At 38.1% G+C, this 18,760-nt stretch overlaps 1 protein-coding gene across 5 annotated transcripts in view; it reads right to left on the reverse strand.

The window, feature by feature from the left end:
* Nucleotides 1-924: 924 nt before the first annotated feature.
* zc3h18 (zinc finger CCCH-type containing 18) overlaps nucleotides 925-18,760 on the reverse strand; it is a 41,867-nt gene continuing 24,031 nt past the window's right edge. For 4 of the 5 annotated variants that reach the window (XM_044125820.1, XM_044125821.1, XM_044125824.1 and 1 more), the window contains exons 11-20: nucleotides 16,053-16,178; nucleotides 15,876-15,968; nucleotides 14,084-14,350; nucleotides 9,369-9,479; nucleotides 8,548-8,556; nucleotides 8,258-8,463; nucleotides 6,976-7,190; nucleotides 5,047-5,146; nucleotides 3,377-3,473; nucleotides 925-1,440 (exon numbers count right to left, since the gene is read on the reverse strand). In XM_044125820.1, coding sequence (XP_043981755.1) covers nucleotides 1,221-1,440; nucleotides 3,377-3,473; nucleotides 5,047-5,146; nucleotides 6,976-7,190; nucleotides 8,258-8,463; nucleotides 8,548-8,556; nucleotides 9,369-9,479; nucleotides 14,084-14,350; nucleotides 15,876-15,968; nucleotides 16,053-16,178 — 1,444 coding nt within the window. In that variant the 3' untranslated portion in view covers nucleotides 925-1,220. The remainder of the gene's footprint in view (nucleotides 1,441-3,376; nucleotides 3,474-5,046; nucleotides 5,147-6,975; nucleotides 7,191-8,257; nucleotides 8,464-8,547; nucleotides 8,557-9,368; nucleotides 9,480-14,083; nucleotides 14,351-15,875; nucleotides 15,969-16,052; nucleotides 16,179-18,760) is intronic. The other variant, XM_044125822.1, reaches the window with a different exon arrangement.

The following is an 18,760-nucleotide window of genomic DNA, read 5'->3' on the forward strand; positions in this document are numbered from 1 at the left end:
CAGCTGCTACAACTCAAAAAAGTTAAAAACCAGTTAGTAAAAAAACAACAAAAAAAGCGGTTTCCGCTATGAATTATGGGTAATGGGGCGAAGTCAAGAAAATTATAGCTAGTTTAGCATTAGCAGATTTATTGATCACCATATTTTGAGAAGTTTCTTTATGATGGAAAATTATTTTTACTGTTTTGGATTCCCAAGAAAGAATGCTCAATGCTTTAATTGTACATTTCCAATTCTTTTTTTACTAATTTTTATAATCAGAAGTGCAAATTTGTTAATAAAATGCCATATTTTCTTCATTTTGTGCTGGATGTACAACTATATGTTAAATCAATAACAGATTACCAAGAAAAGGCTGTCAGGGCAATTTCCATATGTAAATATTTGTCTAAGTAACACCCCTGGTTGTATGTTTGTGTAAGTGCAGCATACTTTTGTTTACCTAATTCATTTGATTGATGCATACAGACTTGTGCTCCTACTTCCATTTTGGCATTTTATTGTTTGTCTTTTGTGCTATGAATGTTTAATTCTTATCTGTACACTTTGTTGTAGCTATTGTTTTAAAGTGCTTTGTAAATAAAGTAAGAATAGTAGTAGAATAGCTGCTGCTTGTTTAAATAGTATAAAAAGTAGAATTTTTAATGCATTTTCTAAAAAGATTTGTCTGACAAAACGCTGCCTGGATGACTGAGCTGAGCAAACACCAGGAAACAGGAATCACACAGAGAGCTTCTGTTTATTAAAATAGTTTATTTAGAAGTCTTTAGTCACAAAGGTGAGACTTTTCGTCTTTGGACGTCCTTATCTCACTTGCTGGACTGCAACGAAAAGCGTGACACGAAGAAAATCAAACACTGGTTCGTCACTTAAGAGCCAATAAGAAGAAAACCAAAAGTAGATTATAAAAAAAAAAAACAATACTTCACATCCTTATGATCTTTATTCATACACAGGGAATTATCTGACAAGCTGCTGCTGCTTCTGTACAACATGTGAAGGTAAAACTGAAGGGAAAAAAAATGAAGGAACAGGACGATGGTGATGAAGAGGAGTCCAGGTGAGGAAGATGCTTCTGATCATCCCCTCTGCTCTCGCAATGTCGAGTCCACGTGTCGTTCCTAACCTCCGACCCCGCCCGCGTCCTGCTGGGGCCACTGCGCAGACCGGCGGCGGTCCGGGCGGGGAAAAAAAAAACTCCACCAGCCTGACCGCGGCGCTCATTTGGTGGGGATCTTGGCTCGTTTCCGGGCGATGGCGTCCTCCACGGCCTTCAGCTGCTTCAGCAGCTCCTCGCGGCGCGACAGCGTGTTGCTGGTTTTGCCGGGACCCGGACCGGACCCGGCGGCGCTGGCGGCGGGGGCCGGGCCGGGGGGCTTGCTCGAAGGTGCAGCTGGGCCTTTCCCAGACGACTTTGGCGGCGGAGACAAAGGGCGTTTTCTAGAAAACAGAGAGAGGGAAAGAGAAAAGGGTGAGAGGTGCAGTTTCACTCAGATGATTGTTGGAGGATGTGAGTCAGAAAAAAAGGAGAAACCAAGACAGTAAAAAAGCTGCTGAAGTCAAAAGATGAGAATCGCTGGCCTCACCAGTTTCTACTGTTTACATCAGATCTAACTTTTCTTACATCATTCCTACATTATTAGGGCAGAAGCCATCGATTAATCGATTGATAATTAATCAGATACAGCCATCACTATGTACAAAAACTCAATTAACATGAGTCACAACAACATTTCATTTCCCTTTAGGATAAAAAACATATTTTTGAATTTGAAAAACATTGGCACATTGCAGATTTTTCATCTGACCCATGGATGTCCAAAATGTGGCCCAGGGGCCATTTTGCGGCCCTATTTCTTAGAATTCGGACTTTAATCAAATCCTAACACACAATTCTGAGAAGAAAAGTCAGAATTATGAGATTATGATTAGAATTTTTATCATAATTTTTGTTTTCTTTAAAATGAACTAAATTTGCGGCCCTCTGACTGATTCTGTTTGGCCCCTCGGTCCACAATTCACGAAGGGACAGAATTTGCAATTAAACTGAGATTTTTATAGACCAATAAAATGTTCTTGAATTTTTTTTTATTTCGATACAAAACTAATCATTTTTCTTTTAATATTTCTGTTTCCTTTGCTAAAACCAGCAAGCACTGCCCAACCACTGTTGCCAAATCAAAAAGAGAATAACGAAGATTAACTCTGCTCCAATTTTTTTTAAATAAAATGTGCAAGGCACTGATTTTATATAATGAATTCAACAAAGAGTTGCAAATTCCTTTTCTACAATTCGACTACTTTGCTCTAATAATAGATTTATATATAATGCTCTTCATATCTTGAGATCTCAAAGGACTTTGTTAAAATATTGTCTGTTTAGTATATTATCTAAGAGATAAAAACAAATGTCCTCTTTGAAAAGCATTAGTAGAGCCTCCTGAACAATCAATTTGAATGCAGTTAAGTGGTTTCTGGATGGTAAATCAACCACTAAGCACTTTGTCTTTTCCAGCAGCCATTGTACAGAGTATACATTATACAGTATCTGGAGATATTTACAACTTTTTAAGCCCTGAAATTTATATTTTTTCCAAGTTTGTAGAAAACGTGTCGCAATTATCAAAAAGGTTAATAACGAATAATTTTAGAGTATTTACAGAGTTGATGAAGAAAATCAACCAAAACAAAACAGAACAACTCCGACATGCTGCCACCAGGAGCAATGGAGACCCAGAAACTAAAATGACAGAATGTGAATTAATTCAAATTAATGCACATTTTTAGAGAGTGAGTATTCTGCAGGTAACTCCATGAAATGTTTTTTTTTACTATTATTCCATGCTTGGCGTTCCAGAAATGTGTAGAGAGAATAAAAGACTGCAGAGTTGAATTTAGTGTTAAACTGCAGAGTTTAAAGCTGCAGCCACTAATGCAGCAGATGAGCTGAAGTTAGTCTTTAACTTCAGCAGATCCAATGCAAACTGGAGAAATTATGATTCTCAGGTTTGAGAATCCTCATCATGCAATCCTTCGCCTAACCTTCAGCAGACAAACGTCAGACGAACACACAAATCTCTAAACTAGATTTTATTTCCCTCTCTCGCTCTGATTATTTCCTGTGTTTATGGAACTGTTTTCCTCTCAGCTCTCCGGCAGTGAAAAAGAATCAATTGATAAAAAACGGATCTTTTTAATTCTGCTGGTGCGTATTTTTAAGCGATGGTTAGATGTCTTTGTGCTTCCACTTTTCACAGCGTGTTCCTCATTTGTGCTAAAGAAACGCTCTTATGTAAATTCCTGCTGCGTTCGGGTTTAGATGGCAGGTCGAATCAGGAAGAGAAGAAATTCCAGCTGACTGACAAACAGCACCGACCTGTCGCCCTGCGGGGGGCCCGGCCGCGGCCCCTGACCTCTGGGTCGCTCCATCTGCGGGGATATCTGAGGTCTACCGAGGTTCCTTTTATCACGCCCTGAAAGACAAGATTAAAGCTCGACTGAGTCATGCAAACCAAGCAGGTTTCAGTCTACTTTCAATAAACTTAGTCATTTCTATGACCTTTAGGACCAGAAACAACTAATTCACCAAATGAGGATGGGAATCTGCAGCTAGAATCTGAGTGCAGGGGTGAGTTTCTCTGCATTTTAGAGGCATTTAAAAATTAAAACAGAAGAAAACCTGCAATCAGTCAATCAGAGATCAAAGTCGCCTAATTTTCCTTCGATCACCTCTGAAGACTGAAATTTCTGATTTTTCTTGTATTAAGTAGTTATAAGCTAGTTAGCATGGATAGATTAGCAGCTAGTTAGCGATAGCATCCACCTCAAGTCGGAGAATGTAATGTATCAAACTTTTGGCTGACAGAAAAGTCCCACAAAAAACGAGTTATAGAATGTGATTAGATAGTCCTGACACTAAAAAATGTAAGACCTTTAATTAACCAATTTAAGGCCAAATAAAAATTTTTTTTTTTTTATAGAAAAGACATTTTAAGGCCTTAATTTTAGATACATGATTTTAATAAATTTTAAGGATGCACAGACATCCTGCAGGGATCGAAATCTGTTGCATTTTCAGAATAAAATTTTTATAAATAACTTTTCTGAAAGCTTAAGAAAGATTAAATAAAAAAAGCAACTGTCATCCATCCAATAGGCGATACATTTGCACTCACCCATGATAGACACAAAAAAAATCTAGCTAGTTAGCAAGCAAGGATAAATTAACCTCAATCCTCTGACGTCGCAGAATGGAAAGTATAAAACTTTTGCCTGACAGAAAAGTCCCACATAAAAAAATACAATTATAGAATTCAAGATTAAATAGACAAAATTTAAGACCTGTAATTAACATATTTAAGGCCAAATGGATAAAAAAATGAATTTAAGACATTTTAAGACCCTAGTTTTATATATATAATTTTTAAAGACTTTTTAAGGATGTGCGGATACCTGGCAGAGATCAAAATCTGTTGCACAAATAAACACTGACATTTCTGATTGTTTTCCCAATTTATTAAATACCATTTTCAGAATTCAAATTTTATACACACATTTCTGGGAGCTTAACAGAAATCAGATGAAGATAAAAAATGCATGTTTTGATTCACTGTTTGGGATAATTATGTTAATTAAAATGTTTCTCTTGGATTTAAAACTACTTCCTTTTTCAAACAACCTTCCAATAAAAACATCAGCAGATCGGACCCTGATGGGTTCATTTTCAACCTTCAGAGAATAAAATTTTATTTCTTTAAACTTCAGGATAAAATTAGACGTTTCTGGTTCTCAGCAGGTCTTAAATTGAGATCCTAACAGAATTGTTCTAAACAAATGTTTAGAACAATTCATTTCATCTCATCAGTCACATAATTTAAACAAAATCTCTAAACTAGTTGAATAAAAAAATCTTTCTGAATCAAACCGTGACCCTGAAAACCAAAACTGAACTGATTTGCATTTCTACACCTTCGGTACCCTGACTGCTCTCAACGTTAGATTTTTTATCCGATGCAGAAGGAGAATAAACCTCCGTGGGTGGCTGACCTCTATCTGGAGACATGGCCATCCTCTTGCTGGCAGGAGAGCCGGGCCGGTCCTTGTCAGAAGGAAGGTAGCGCTTCCTGCCGCCTCGGTCTCCCTGCTGCTGCAAAACAAACAGGAACTAGTCAGACTTATGACTGGAGAGCGGCTGAAACCAAACATGGCCCAAATTTTTTACAGGACAGACAAATAAAACGCAACAGTCCCTAAACAATGTTCAGGGACCGCTGGGTTTCCAAAAACTCTTCACATCAAATGTTTGTGCTTCAGATATTACATTTTTCTGGATGATAAATTATAATATTGTTGTTTTCAGACCATTTTCAAGTGACATAATGAAACATAATGGCAAAATAACACAAGAACACATTCTCAGAGATCAATAATCTACTTTAAATTCTAACAAACATTTAACACTGGAAATGGAAAACAGTTTAAATATCCAAAAGAAATAAACAGAAACAACAAAGAAAATTAATGATCAAGTCTCTAAACAAAATTGTCCTTCAAGAACAAAAGGAACAGTTGAGACCAAAGCATCGAATTGGAGATTTTCACCAACTAGTTTTTGGTAGAAAAAGAGTAAAATAAATAATCATCCAAATGGAAATTACTGCGCTTGTGATTAATTGTTTTATTGCATTAAGGGATGCATATTATCGGCAAAAACAAGAAGAATCAAATTTAAATCGCATTCACCTGCTATGTGAAAGTATCTTAAGGTGAACAGAAAAAACCCACCAAATTGAATTTAATAAATTAAAAAATTATTAAAGTTCTAATTAAATAAATCCCTAATTAAATCCAACAATTCATTAACATCAAGTATCTTTATAATATTTTAGTTTCTACTTCCTCTTTCTTCTGACCTCTAAACTTCAAACACACCGACGCGGAAACGCATCAGACGTTTATTTAGTTCTCCAGCTTCACTCTCTTGCAGAAAAGTCAACAGTTTTTCTTCTTTTGGAGAAAATTCAAAGAAGGTTTTAAGACCCCAAACTTCGTGCAGAGTTTCCAGACATTCAGGTTTTCTAAGCGGAACTTTTTTTTATTTTTTATTTACTTTAAGAGTTGTTGTCTCTTGCTGCATCTCGTTAAAACAACACAACTAGACAGTTTACATGACGACTTCAACAAACAGGTCTGCAGCGTAACGACCTCGGCTGCAGATGAGCCATTACCACAGAGGCTGTTTTTAAACTGAAAGCTCGATAAAAGTTTCCTGGATTAGCAAATCTGCTTCCTTCTAGGAGTCTGCAACTCACTTTAAAAAAAGTACTAATTCTAAGTATTGTAACTCACTGAACCACGTGAGATGAAAGTGAGCAAAAAACACCGAGAGTTTCTAAAATTAAAGATTTTACAAGGAAAACCTTAAATCAGAAATGTCTTTATGCTATTTTCATTGCTTTGATGTTTACGGGATTTTTTTAGTCTTGTAGCAACACTAAATAATAGATAAAGGTGGGTAGAGTACCAAACATTTTACTCACAATTAGCCAAGAAATTACTAAAAAAGTATTTAGTAAAAAGTAGAAAGTCTACTCAAGTACTGAGTAACTGATCAAATCAATTAGTATTGTAACAAAAAACAACAAAATCATGCAAATAAATTAATCTTTCAATAAAAAACTTTAACAAAAACATTAGTTGTGTGTCTGGAGAATTTTTGGTTCGAACATCCAGAAATTTTACTCCAGTAAGAGTAAAAATACTTCATAATCAAATTACTCAAGTAAAAGTAAAAAGTACAGCACAGTAAAAAGAAACACTCCTAAAAGTAAATGTTTTTCCAAAAAGTTACTTAAATAAATGTAACTGAGTAAATGTATGAAGTTACTGCCTAACTGATGATAAGCCTGGTAAAAATGTGAAATTACACCTTTTTTTTAAACCCTGTTTCTTAGAAGAAAAGTAACAGGAAGTCACCTTGTTGAGGAGCGTCAGCTTGATGTCTTTGTGAGAACCCGAACCTCCGTAGTTCCCCGGGGGGCCCATGGTACCGGGTCGAGGATGAGGAGGGTGGCCGCCCCTGTTGCCGGGTCCAGATCTGGGCATGGCGTTCATCCCTCTGGACGGACCGCCAGACGGGTCGATCTTCCTGCGATCGTCCCGGAAAGGTTCATCTTTCTTTGATGGCCTTTCTGTGACGCAGGAAAATGTTATTAGCTTTAACATATTTCACCAACTTCAGTTTTATTGCTGCTCAGCTGCTGCAGAGAACAAACTGTCAAAATCTGTTAAAGTTATGAAATTTGGCGAAAAGCACGGCTAACTAAAAAGGTTAGTTGCACTGATGTTAAAGTCATAGCTACTCAAAAACATTAGTTATGCTAATGCGCTAGCGCCAATGGATATTTAAGGAAGCTAATGCTAATGTGCTAGACCAACATGGTATTTAGAGGACGCTACTGCTACGGCATACGGTAAGCTAATGCAAAACCATAAAGATTAGTTACGCTAACGCCAACACAATATTTAAGGAAGCTAATGCTAAAGCGCTAAACTAGCATGGTACTTAATGATGCTAATGCTGAAGGGCTACACCAGGGGTCTCAAACTCCAGACCTCGAGGGCCGCAGTCCTGCAACTTTTAGATGTGCCTCTGCTGCACCTGAATAGAATAATTAAGGCTCTGGAGAACTGATCTACACAAAGTGGAGGTAATTAAACCATTTCATTCCAGTGTTTTGTACCTGTGACACATCTAAAAACTGCAGGACTTCGGCCCTCGAGGACTGGAGTTTGAGACCCCTGGGCGACACCAATATGGTATTTAGAGGAAGCTACCGCTAAAGCATTAGAGTAAGCTAATGCAAAAGCGCTATGCTATCACAGGATTTAGTGGAAGTTAATACTAAAGCGCTAAACCAACAGAGTGAAAAAAGCTAATTATAAAGTTAATTATACACTAGTATGGTATTTAGATGAAGCTAATGCTACAGTGCGATACCAACACAGAGTGCCCACTACTGTTCTTTAATAAATATATACAACTAAGATACTTTTGATGCTTTACAGAAAAATTACCAAAGTCTAACAGTTTGCCTTTGACACAATAAAGCACAAACTTTTTTCACCTCAAATTTAACCAAACAGAACTAAATGTGTAAAAAAAAATTGAGGTTGTTTTTAATCCACCATTAATTGATTTATTACGACAGACCTACTTCTGAATAAACAAAGAGCTGCTGCTGCGCGTGACACTAACCCCTGTTCTTGTCCCGGCCCTGGGGGGACCGTTCCCGCGGGGGCCCTCTCTCTCTGCGTGGGTGATTTGGCGTGGGCGAGTGAGAACTGGCGGAGGAAACCGGACTCGCCAGGTCGGCGTACATGTCGTCGGAGTCCGCGCTGCGCACCGAGCTGCTGCTGGATGAGGCCGACGACACCGAGGAGACGCTGCTCACGCTCAGCGACCTGAAACGGGAGACAAGCTGTGATGCGCGTCCACGGCGACCACACCTACCGACACCAAACCTGCTTTCACCTGATCCGACTCACCTGGATTTCCTGGAGAAATTCCCAAGAGAAACACCACATGAAAGAGGGAAAAAAACACAAACATGAGGGGAGATGACCGGATGATTTCATGTGTTTAACTTTCACTATTTAGAAGGAAAACTCCAGAGTTGAGCAGTAACTACTTACATTTACTTGAGTAACTTTAAAAAAATTTTAAAAAACAGTTTTATTATGTTGTACTTCTTACTTTTACTTTGGTAATTTTGTCATGAGGCATTTCTGCTCATACTTGTGTAAAATTTCTGGATTTTCGACCCACTGAATGAAAAACAAGTCACAAATTCACCAGACACACCTGCAGGTTTTATTAAAGTTTAAAATGTTTTTTATTGAAAGAAACTGATTTGGAAATCTTTTCTTTTGTCCGATTTTGTTATTTTTAATTATGAATTATTATTTACATTCTTAACATACCAAAATTTCCACTTAACAAAATATGCTAAATATTAAAATATTTAGTATATTAAATATTGTTTAAAAATATGTTGAAGTAGTGCTACTCTTACTAGAGTACAATCTCTGCCCAATTCAAACAAGATTATTCTACCGAGATAAACGTTTAAGTTCAGCCATTAGCAGATAATTTGCATATAATTTTATGTTTATAAAGGTAGGTATATCTGTGAAGGTTTTTGCAGGTCAAACTCCTGATTCCTGCTGGAACACCTCACATTTTGTAATTTCTGCCTGTTCTTTGTGCTTCATTGTGTTCTGGTGAATAAACGAGGTCATCGCGCTGAATGCATGCTGATGTCGTCAAGGTGTCTTTTGATGAGCCGTATCAATGGTGGGCGGCGTACCTGGACTTTCTGGACCCGGAACGCGAGGCCGAGCCTGAGACGGAGTTGGACGACGATCTGGAGCTGGTAGCTGTGTAGCTGCTGCCGCTGATGCTCCCGCTAACAGCCCTCCTGGAAAAACAAAAACAAAAGATATTGCTACTCAAACGCTGGATGGTTAAAAAAACAATCATCTTGATATCTTCACACAAACACAAAGTTGTGCATCATTGTGAATACGAAGGAAAGATGTCTTTAACTTTTTTTCCCCCATTTAAAAATAAAAATCTGAAAAGTGTGGCAGGCAAATGTTTACAGCCCATTGCAGTTTGATACCGGTAAAGGAAAGCTAAGAAGCTAAGTGCGCTAAAAGTTAGCCAAACCGCCAATTAGCTTCACTATTAGCGCATTAGCAGAAGCATATTAACCATGGCCCTTTATTTTCCAAGTATCCAACAACAATATTCAACACTTTGAGAAAACGACAAACATCTAACTCTTTGCTATTATGGTACTTAGATGAAGCTAATGCTAAAGTGCTATAATTTTACAGTATTTAACAGATGCTAATGCTAACGAACTACACTATCCCAGTATGCTAAAGAGTGACATTACCTCAGTATTTATTGGAAGTATGCCCATCACTGCTCTTTAATAAATAAAGATCAAACTAAAATATTAGAAACCTTTGAAGCTTCAGAGAAAAATAACCAGTTTAACCGTTTGCCTTTGAAACAATACAACACAAAATTGTTTGGCTTTAAAATGAAATGTCCAAGAAAACAAAGCATGCAAAGAACTTGGTTGTTTTCTTTTATTTACATTTTTTTTAGTAATTATATATTACCAACAACTTCAATTACCTCTTGTGTTGATGGTATAATGAAGTACGTTGCTGCTTCTCTTCCTTATAAAAATCCATATTAATTGTAACCACAAATGTACTCATGTTTTGCAGATAATATTCAATAGAAATACTTGAAGTTTTAACACATCAGAAACATTTTCAGCAGCAGGACTTAGAGAAGATTGTGGAAACAACTGAGTCTATTTCAGTTGTAGAGAGAAATCTAAACGAACTGAACTAGAAGACATTTTAAAAATCCAAAATAAAAAAAACAAACAAATAAAAAGAATAATAAAATTTTTGTAAACAAAATTTTCCTTCAAAATTTTGACATTTTTGGCATAAAGATAGAAAAGAGAAAACCAATAAATCATTGAGCTTCTTTTAATCTGTCATGCGACTGATTGATTGATTTATTGCTTGCTGTGCCGGGTCCAGTTGTAGCTCATTAACTGAGGGCAGTCATGCAGCTTGTAATTCAGTGGTTCCCTTATTTTTGGAGAAGCTTCATTGTGATGAATCAAACCCAGTCGCCCCCATATGACCTGATTTTCATGTTTTCTGCTCCCGGTTTTCCCACCGTTCAGCTGCCAGCGCTGATCTGCTGCATCCCAAACAAACCGATTTGAATATTCAAGCTTCTGCTCCCACTTACTCCCACACAAGAGGAATCACTTTATCACAGACACAAGCTGTGCTTCACTGCTGCTTGAGTTTTACTGCACCTGTTTAGAGGGTGTGTTTACACCTTTATGACACTGAGGTCATTTTGCTCCACTCATTACTAAACGGTGGCGGCAAGAGGCTCCGGGGATGTTTCCTCTGGAGCGGAGCAGATATCTTTTGTTTTTTAGGATCATTACTGATAATAAAAGGTTAAAGAAACAGGTGAACAATCTACTTTTCTTTACTGGAGGGAAGTAATGGAGAGAAATAGTGACCAACAGGTGCAGCGACTAGTTTTCCGGGATAGTTTCCACCTGGACCACCTACACACACTCGCCCACAAACAAACAAACATGAAACCAAACACACACACACTACGTCTGTTCTTCTTTCCCCTTTTGCTTCTCTCTTCCTCTCTGCACCATGAAGCTCCGATCACACGATCACTGAAGTTATTGCTCCCACTCTGTCTCACCCACATCTCCTCTCTCAGGTCTTTCCCCAAAATGTACAAACATGCAGCGCCACTGTGTGCCGGCACGCTGCTATGCAAACGTAGTGTCAGTTCTGCAGATGCTGAGACAGATAATTCTTCGCGCACGTGAAGCAAGACAGAAACACAGCGCGCACGCCAACCGTGGAAACTGCATTCATTCCTGTCTTCTCATAATTCGGTCCGTGTCAAAAGACAAAGGTTGAATAAATACATTCATCGCACTTCCACAAAACAAGACGGGACTCACCCAACTGCCTCACAGCTGTCTCACTGTGCATCTTTAGCAGATACACCCTGAAGTTTTTGTCCCATTCATAACAGTTGGAACTTGGTCAAATATGCTCAGTCAGTGCAATTAGGATGAAAACAAGTAGCAATGTTAAAAAATAAAGAAACTGAAACTGATAAACAATAGATCACTACCTTGGCAAAACATGTAAAAATAAACCACAACAAATTATTCAGAAAGTGCAATTAGGAATTCAAAATATAACAAAAAATAAACAGTAAAGCACGATGTCGCTCAGAGCACAAAGAACAGAGTTTGACTTTTGGACAGATATCAGATATCAGAACCCGTAATGGTTCTGACCCAATGTTAAGTTTGGATCAGAACCATCTCTACTAGGGGTGCACTGTTTGCAGTTTTCTAGCCCATCGCAGATTACCGATCTTTAAGAATGGTTAAAAAATATTTGTTTGTCTAAATATTGCTAAAAATAGCAAGAAAGTTGCTGAGATGGCAACAGCAAACATGCAGACATGACCTGTTGGGCCGGTCTGTCAGTCAAACCTCTAACAGGAAAGCAGACGAGGACATCAGCTGATATTTAGGCATTTACCGAGTTAGATAAGATTAGACCGGCTTCACGTGTAAGTATTGTCTGATCAGAAAATCTGCTCCGATAAATCGGTGCATCCCTCGTCTCTACTCGGCAATAAGAACTTTTTCAGGTAGTTGCAATTGAGGAACTAGTAAAGTTATAATCTGTGATAATCAACATGTTTATTTAAATCAAATGGAAATGGGGGAAAAACTGATTTCAAAACTTCACAGGATTGAAAAATTTGAAAGGAAGCACCGCATCCTGCATATATAAAAGGGAAAAAGGAAACAAAGAGGCTAGGTGGAGGCTACCACAGGAGATATGTGGGAAACATTTCTGCAATTGCATTTAGAGAGTCTTGCTGGAAGAATAATACAAAATAATGTTGCCACACTGACAAAATCTACAGTTTAATTTAAATTACATAGCAGGAACGACCGTTTCAGTAAATGCAACAGCTGACTGTGATATGCTGTGCAGAAGCTGCGGGGGTCAACATGCAAATACGTTTTTGAAACTAAATCCATTTGAAAACTCCAGCTGGGTTGAATACATGTAAAAAAAAAAAGATTCCAGGTTTTTTTCTCCTGGGAATTTTTGGATTGCTACATGTTAGAATAAATGCAGATCTCCATTTTGTAGACATTCCACGTGGGAAAGCTGGAGCCAGTGGAAACCGTGCTGCAGGCATTTATGAAATGTTTGCACATAAAGGTGGCGTTAATGACTGACTACGCTAACGAAGGGGAGGCGTCACGCTACAGTCAGCGAAATCTGGTTTTCTCTCCTGTGTTTTAGCTGCTTCACACACTTTAAGGGAATGGTGATTCATGTAAAAGCATCCCAGGTGCACAAAGGAGCGTAATCAAAGGTCCTTCCTACCAGCAGTGGTTAGGACTTTATAACAACTACCAACAAACTCTTACTTATTTGTTCATTTAGATTACTCACTTATTGATCTAAAATTCAGAGCCACATAAAGTCAGTTACAAAGTCAGCCTTCCATCACCTGAAACAATTTCTACGATTAAAGGACTAGAGAAAATCATCCATGCGTTTATCTTTAGTAACAGCTGATCCAGAACTCTGCTGCTGGAGCTCTGACTAAAACTAGAAAGATGGGGCCCATCATGCCGGTTCTACAGTCCATACACTGGCTTCCTGTAACTCAAAGAATAGACTTTAAAATACTGCTGTTAGTTTATAAATCACTGAAAGGTTTAGCACCACAATACAATAAAGATCTGCTGCTGTATCAACTTTTTAGATCTCTCAGATCTCTTGGATCTGGTCTGCTGTGCATCCACAACCAGAACCAAACACGGAGAAGCATCATTCATCTTCTATGTAGCACAAATCTGGAACAAACTTCCACAAAACTGCCAAACAGCCGAAACACTTGAGTGCCCTTAAATCTAGACTAAAAAGCCAGTTGTCTAGAGTTACTTTTGAAACATTAAAAAACATTTTGATGTGTTTACTGGTTTTCTAAATTGTTGACTGTGTTATATTTTTATGCTGTAAAGCACTTTGAACTGAAATTTCCTATACAAATAAACTTGAATGATTGGGATCAATAAAGTATTTCTGAGTTTGAAGTTTTCCTGCAACATTCATGCTGATTTTTATGCCTTTCTTTAAATAAATGTCCTGCATATAAACTGCTACTGCTTTCCTGTTTACCTGTAACGTGATGCTGGCACACCTGAATTTCCCCACAGTGGGAAGGAAATTTCTATTATACTCTAAATACCCTGCGGTCATAAACATTATGTACACAATGAACCATTCATCAAAGTGAGGGCCAACGTTAAACTACCAGAAATATGGAAAATAATGTTCCTTTTTTTTTGCTTTTTGTGCCGTCAGCCGTGTAGTCAAAGTAAACCAGAATCCGTACCTGCGGGGAGGATGCTGCTGCCGCTCCCTCTGCCTGCCCTCCCTCTGGTTCAGGGGTCTCCCGGGTTCCCGTGGAGGCGGCGGCCCGTCTCCTGGCCCTTCCGATGCGCCGCTCGCCTCCCTGGGGTTGGTAGGAGGCTTGCCTCCCTCTGTTGGTAGTTTTGAGGGCCGGCTGGGCGGCCCGCCGGGCTGAGGGGGGCTCGGTGCCTTCTTCTGGGGAGGCTTTTCTCTCCGCGGAGGCGGGGCTGCACCCGGCTTTGGTGGCATGCTTGGGGAGGGGGAGGGAAACACATTCAAGCATTTATGAAGAGAAAATGTGTAAAAATATATATAACTATAAAATTTGTATGAACAGATTTAATAAAAGGCTCAATTTTCTTAACTCAGGTTTCACTAAGACACATCCAAAAAAACTTTTTAAAACATTTTCAAGACTATGATCTGAATTTAAGACCTATTCTTCCACAGAAATATAGACTTCCTAACAAAAGCAAGAAACTTTAAGACCTGATTAACATATTTAAAACCAACTAACTTAAAAAAAAATGAACTTAAGACATTTAAGATATTTCAAGGCCTCAATTTTAGACAGACTAAGGATGTGCAGACATCCTGTAATCACTAACCTTTAATCTGATTTAAGTGTTTACTTTTCATTTGAGCTTCACTAACTCAAGTTTAAGACTTTTAAAGACCTTTAAAAGACCATTAGTGAAATTTAAGACCAATGTCTCCACATAAAAATACCCTTATTCTAAAAAAAATACATGAAAATTTAAGACTTTATTTTAAATAAAAGGTTATTTAAAATAACCTTTTATAAATTTCATTTAAGACATTTTAAGGCCTTAAATTCATTTAAGATACCTTAATTTAAGACTTTTTTAGGATGCCAAAACTCTCTGTACTTCATAACTTTTTATATTTCAGGGTTTCTGCAGGTTTCTAAGACCTTTTCAAGACCATTACAAATTGAATTTAAAACCTGAATCATCACACAAATGTACAAACGTCCTCTAACAAAAGTAGGAAAATGTAAGACCTGTGATAAGTATATTAAAGACCAATTTTTAATAATTTTACAATACTTTAAGGCCATATTTTAGATACACTTAAAATTTTAAGGATGTGCAAACACCCTTTTCAGAGTTTCTGCAGGTCTCAACAACTCAAATTTAAAAACTTTTCAAGATCAATTTAATGGAATTTAAGACATACAGTACAGACCAAACGTTTGGACAAACAGTTGTATCCAAACTTTTGGTCTGTACTGTATCTCCACAGAAATGTACAAACTACAGCTGGCCAACTGGTAATACATTTTCACTTACCTATGATAGATGCAAAAAAGCTAGTTAGCTAGCAAACAAGGATATGTTAGCAGTGAATAACATGTAGCCTTAACCATAAATGAAGATGTACAACTCAAACTTTTGTCTGACAGATAAGTCCTGCAAGAAACATAGAATATACAAAAGAAAGAGAATTTAAGGCCTGTGATTAAGGTATTTAAGGTCAATTTACATGTTTTAAAATGAATTTAAAACATTTTTAGGCCTAAATATCGGATGCACAAAATTAAGACTTCTTAAGGATGCACAGACATCCTGCTTTTAATCTTTTCTCTGCCTATCCATTTGTGTATTGTAACTCAACAAGCAGTACTGAGTTATGGTGTCAGGTTCAATCACTTTGGCTGCAATTTCCACAAACTAGCCCCATTATTGGGAACCATTTAAGTGAGATCGAATGTTTTAGCTCTGTTGAACCCATTTCAGGTCCTGAAGCTTTACCTCTTAGCAGCCACAGGTGGAGGCTCCGGTTTGTTCTTGGCCATCCTCGGTGGAGCCGGGCTCGGTGAAGGGGACGAGGAAAATGATCGGGATCTAAAAGGCAGATCCTTGTAGAGTCACAACATTTTTCCAAATGCAAAACATCTCTACAGGTTGAACGGGAGCGGAACCGCGTACCTGGAGCGGCTGCCGCTGAAAGAGCTGTGCTGGGAGGAGTGGCTGGAGTAGGAGCTGTACGAAGAGGAACGGCTGCGGGAACGGGACGACCCGGAGCCCGTGTAGGACGAAGAGCGAGACGAAGATCTAAGATCAAATAAAATAGAAAACAAAGACTTATGAGCAGTCTGGCCCTTTCTGCAACACATGAACAACAATCTGTATAAGGTAGAAGTAAAAACTTATTCTAATTCTCCAAAGCTGGAGAGTTTACTTTCCGTTTTACAGTTTAACCTCCTACGGACTAGCAAAGCTAATTAGCTTCATACCTCTTTCAGTGAAAGTACATCCCAGAAGGTGAATAAATACTACACATATGGGATGTTATGCGTGCCTCTCATACTAAGGCTGCTATTAGAAGTGCTTTAGTCTTGTAGTCACAGTGTGAACTACACGTGGTTCATTGAAGTGGACTCTGGTCTCAACAGCAAAACCAATCGAGTTCATCAACATTTAGACAGAATTTATAGTTAAATGAAATTAAAACCAAAAGTCATCATCAATAAAAAAAAGTCAAACTATATTGAAGGGTGATAAAAAATGTACTACCAAGTCAAATTCTGTTTACTACCAACATTAATTGGAGCTAATTTAATTTCTCTGGATTTGGAATGAGGCTGGAACATAAAATGTGGAAAAATGAAGTCCTGTGAATATTTTCCAAATACTGTGTATACATATCGGAGGTTGTTCATTGACCAACAACAACAACAACAACAAAAAAAGTCATGTTTTTTTGAACCCGTCAAATTGTAATTATATTAACATCAACTATTTAGCCGCATTTTTATGCACGTTGGTTAATATTCACCTAGTTGAACCGTGAATCCAGATCCCGTCACACATAAGGCAGATGAACGTATATAACTTCTCCGGAGTGAAAAAAAACAAAAAAACACTGACTGTGGCCCCAATGACTTATAATAAATGAAATTAAGCGACTCCACTTAAATTACAAGCACATCACCTGGTGGGGTCTGAACGCACAGCCACACAAATTCCTCCTGATCCACATCTGCAGAGAAATCTGCACTAGTTCATCGGTAAGTTGGATCCGTCTGATCCAAACCGATCAATTGATCTCTACGACCTTTTTACCCTACGTGTCCTATGCACACAGGGCAACGTCTTCAGCTCCATCTGTTAAAACCACAGGGTGAGTTCAGTTTAATTCTTTGCAGCAGCAGAGCCCACATTGGTTGTGCAGCCGCAGCGCACTGCGCATGTTACGGTCTAATTAACATCTGCGCCTTTATTTATTTCCTCAACATAAACTGCTGGCTCCTCTGTTTAGACCAGGGGCCTCAAACTCCAGTCCTCGAGGGCCGCAGTCCTGCAACTTTTAGAAGCATCTCTGCTGCACCACCTGAACAGAATAATTAGGTCATTAAGGCTCTGGAGAACTGACCTACACAAGGAGGAGGTCATTAAGCCATTTCATTACACTGTTTTGTATCTGTGGCACATCTAGAAACTGCAGGACAGCGACTGGAGGACTGGAGTTTGAGACCCCTGATTTAGACTATAAATGGATTTATACAACGCTGCATTCTCTTTAGTTTTCTCTGGTCTGTAATGGAGACTGAAATTAAACACGCCATTTCTACCAAACGTTTGGAAAGCGCTTCCTAACCAATAGCGCTCCAAAGAGTGCGGTCCATAACTCTTCAACACGCTATCAGCTCCCGGTTTGAAAGATTCATTTAGTTCAGTGTCCATGAGATTATATTCAGAAATAATTTTTTATTGGTTGATTTTAGTTGCCTTTCCGATTAACTCTTTGCATAAAGTCTTTAATGTCTGCCCATGTGCACCAGTTAGGGGTATTAATTATAACCTGTCAAATGACAGACAGCCTTCAAATTTCCCCGTCGTTCAAAAAAACCAACCAAAAAAAAAAAAAAACCACACAGAAATATTCTGTTAACACGACCTCTGATATATATATAGAGTTTTAAAGAGGAAGACATGGTTGAATTAGTGCAAGTGTGCATGAAATTTATCTGGACCGGTACATGTTCGTCACAGAGAGAACCAGGGGGAACAAACAGTGTCTGTTTTTCAAAAATCGCTCTGCAGTGAGTTTGTAAAAGTTTGAGCTATCTGTGGCCAGGATGCGTGGGGTTTGTGGTAGAAACCCACATGGAAGTGGGTTTCTACCACAAAAATGTGAAATTTGCATAGTACATCCCTTTAAAATGTGAGAACTCTGAACTCTGTAATTAATTTTACACTAGTGCTGCAGCTAATGATTAATTTAGCAATTGATTATTCTGAGTAATCACAAAACATTCTGCTGATTTTTCATTTAATCACTTACACCTATTTTGTACAGAATTATTAAATGCAAATAAGCATTCAAATTTCCTTTTTAAAACAGAAAATAAAAATTTTATTGCCTATGATGCATCCTTCAGTATCTGCTTGGACATTAGTGGCAAAGGATGCATCTGCAGCTAATAAAAAATATTTTAATGTGAAAAGCTCAACATCAGTAGAAAAAAAATCACCTGTTGATTAATTCCTGGATTAGCTGATTAATAACTGGATATAAAAAAGGAGAATTTCAACCAGTTGAAGCTAAATCGATGCCCCGTTAGGAGTTTTTAAAGTTTAAACATGCTTTCACTTTCTGGTAAAATAACAACTGGTATTGGAAGTTTCCATAC

Source organism: Gambusia affinis, linkage group LG08 (assembly GCF_019740435.1).
Source record: "Gambusia affinis linkage group LG08, SWU_Gaff_1.0, whole genome shotgun sequence".
NCBI lineage: Eukaryota > Metazoa > Chordata > Actinopteri > Cyprinodontiformes > Poeciliidae > Gambusia > Gambusia affinis.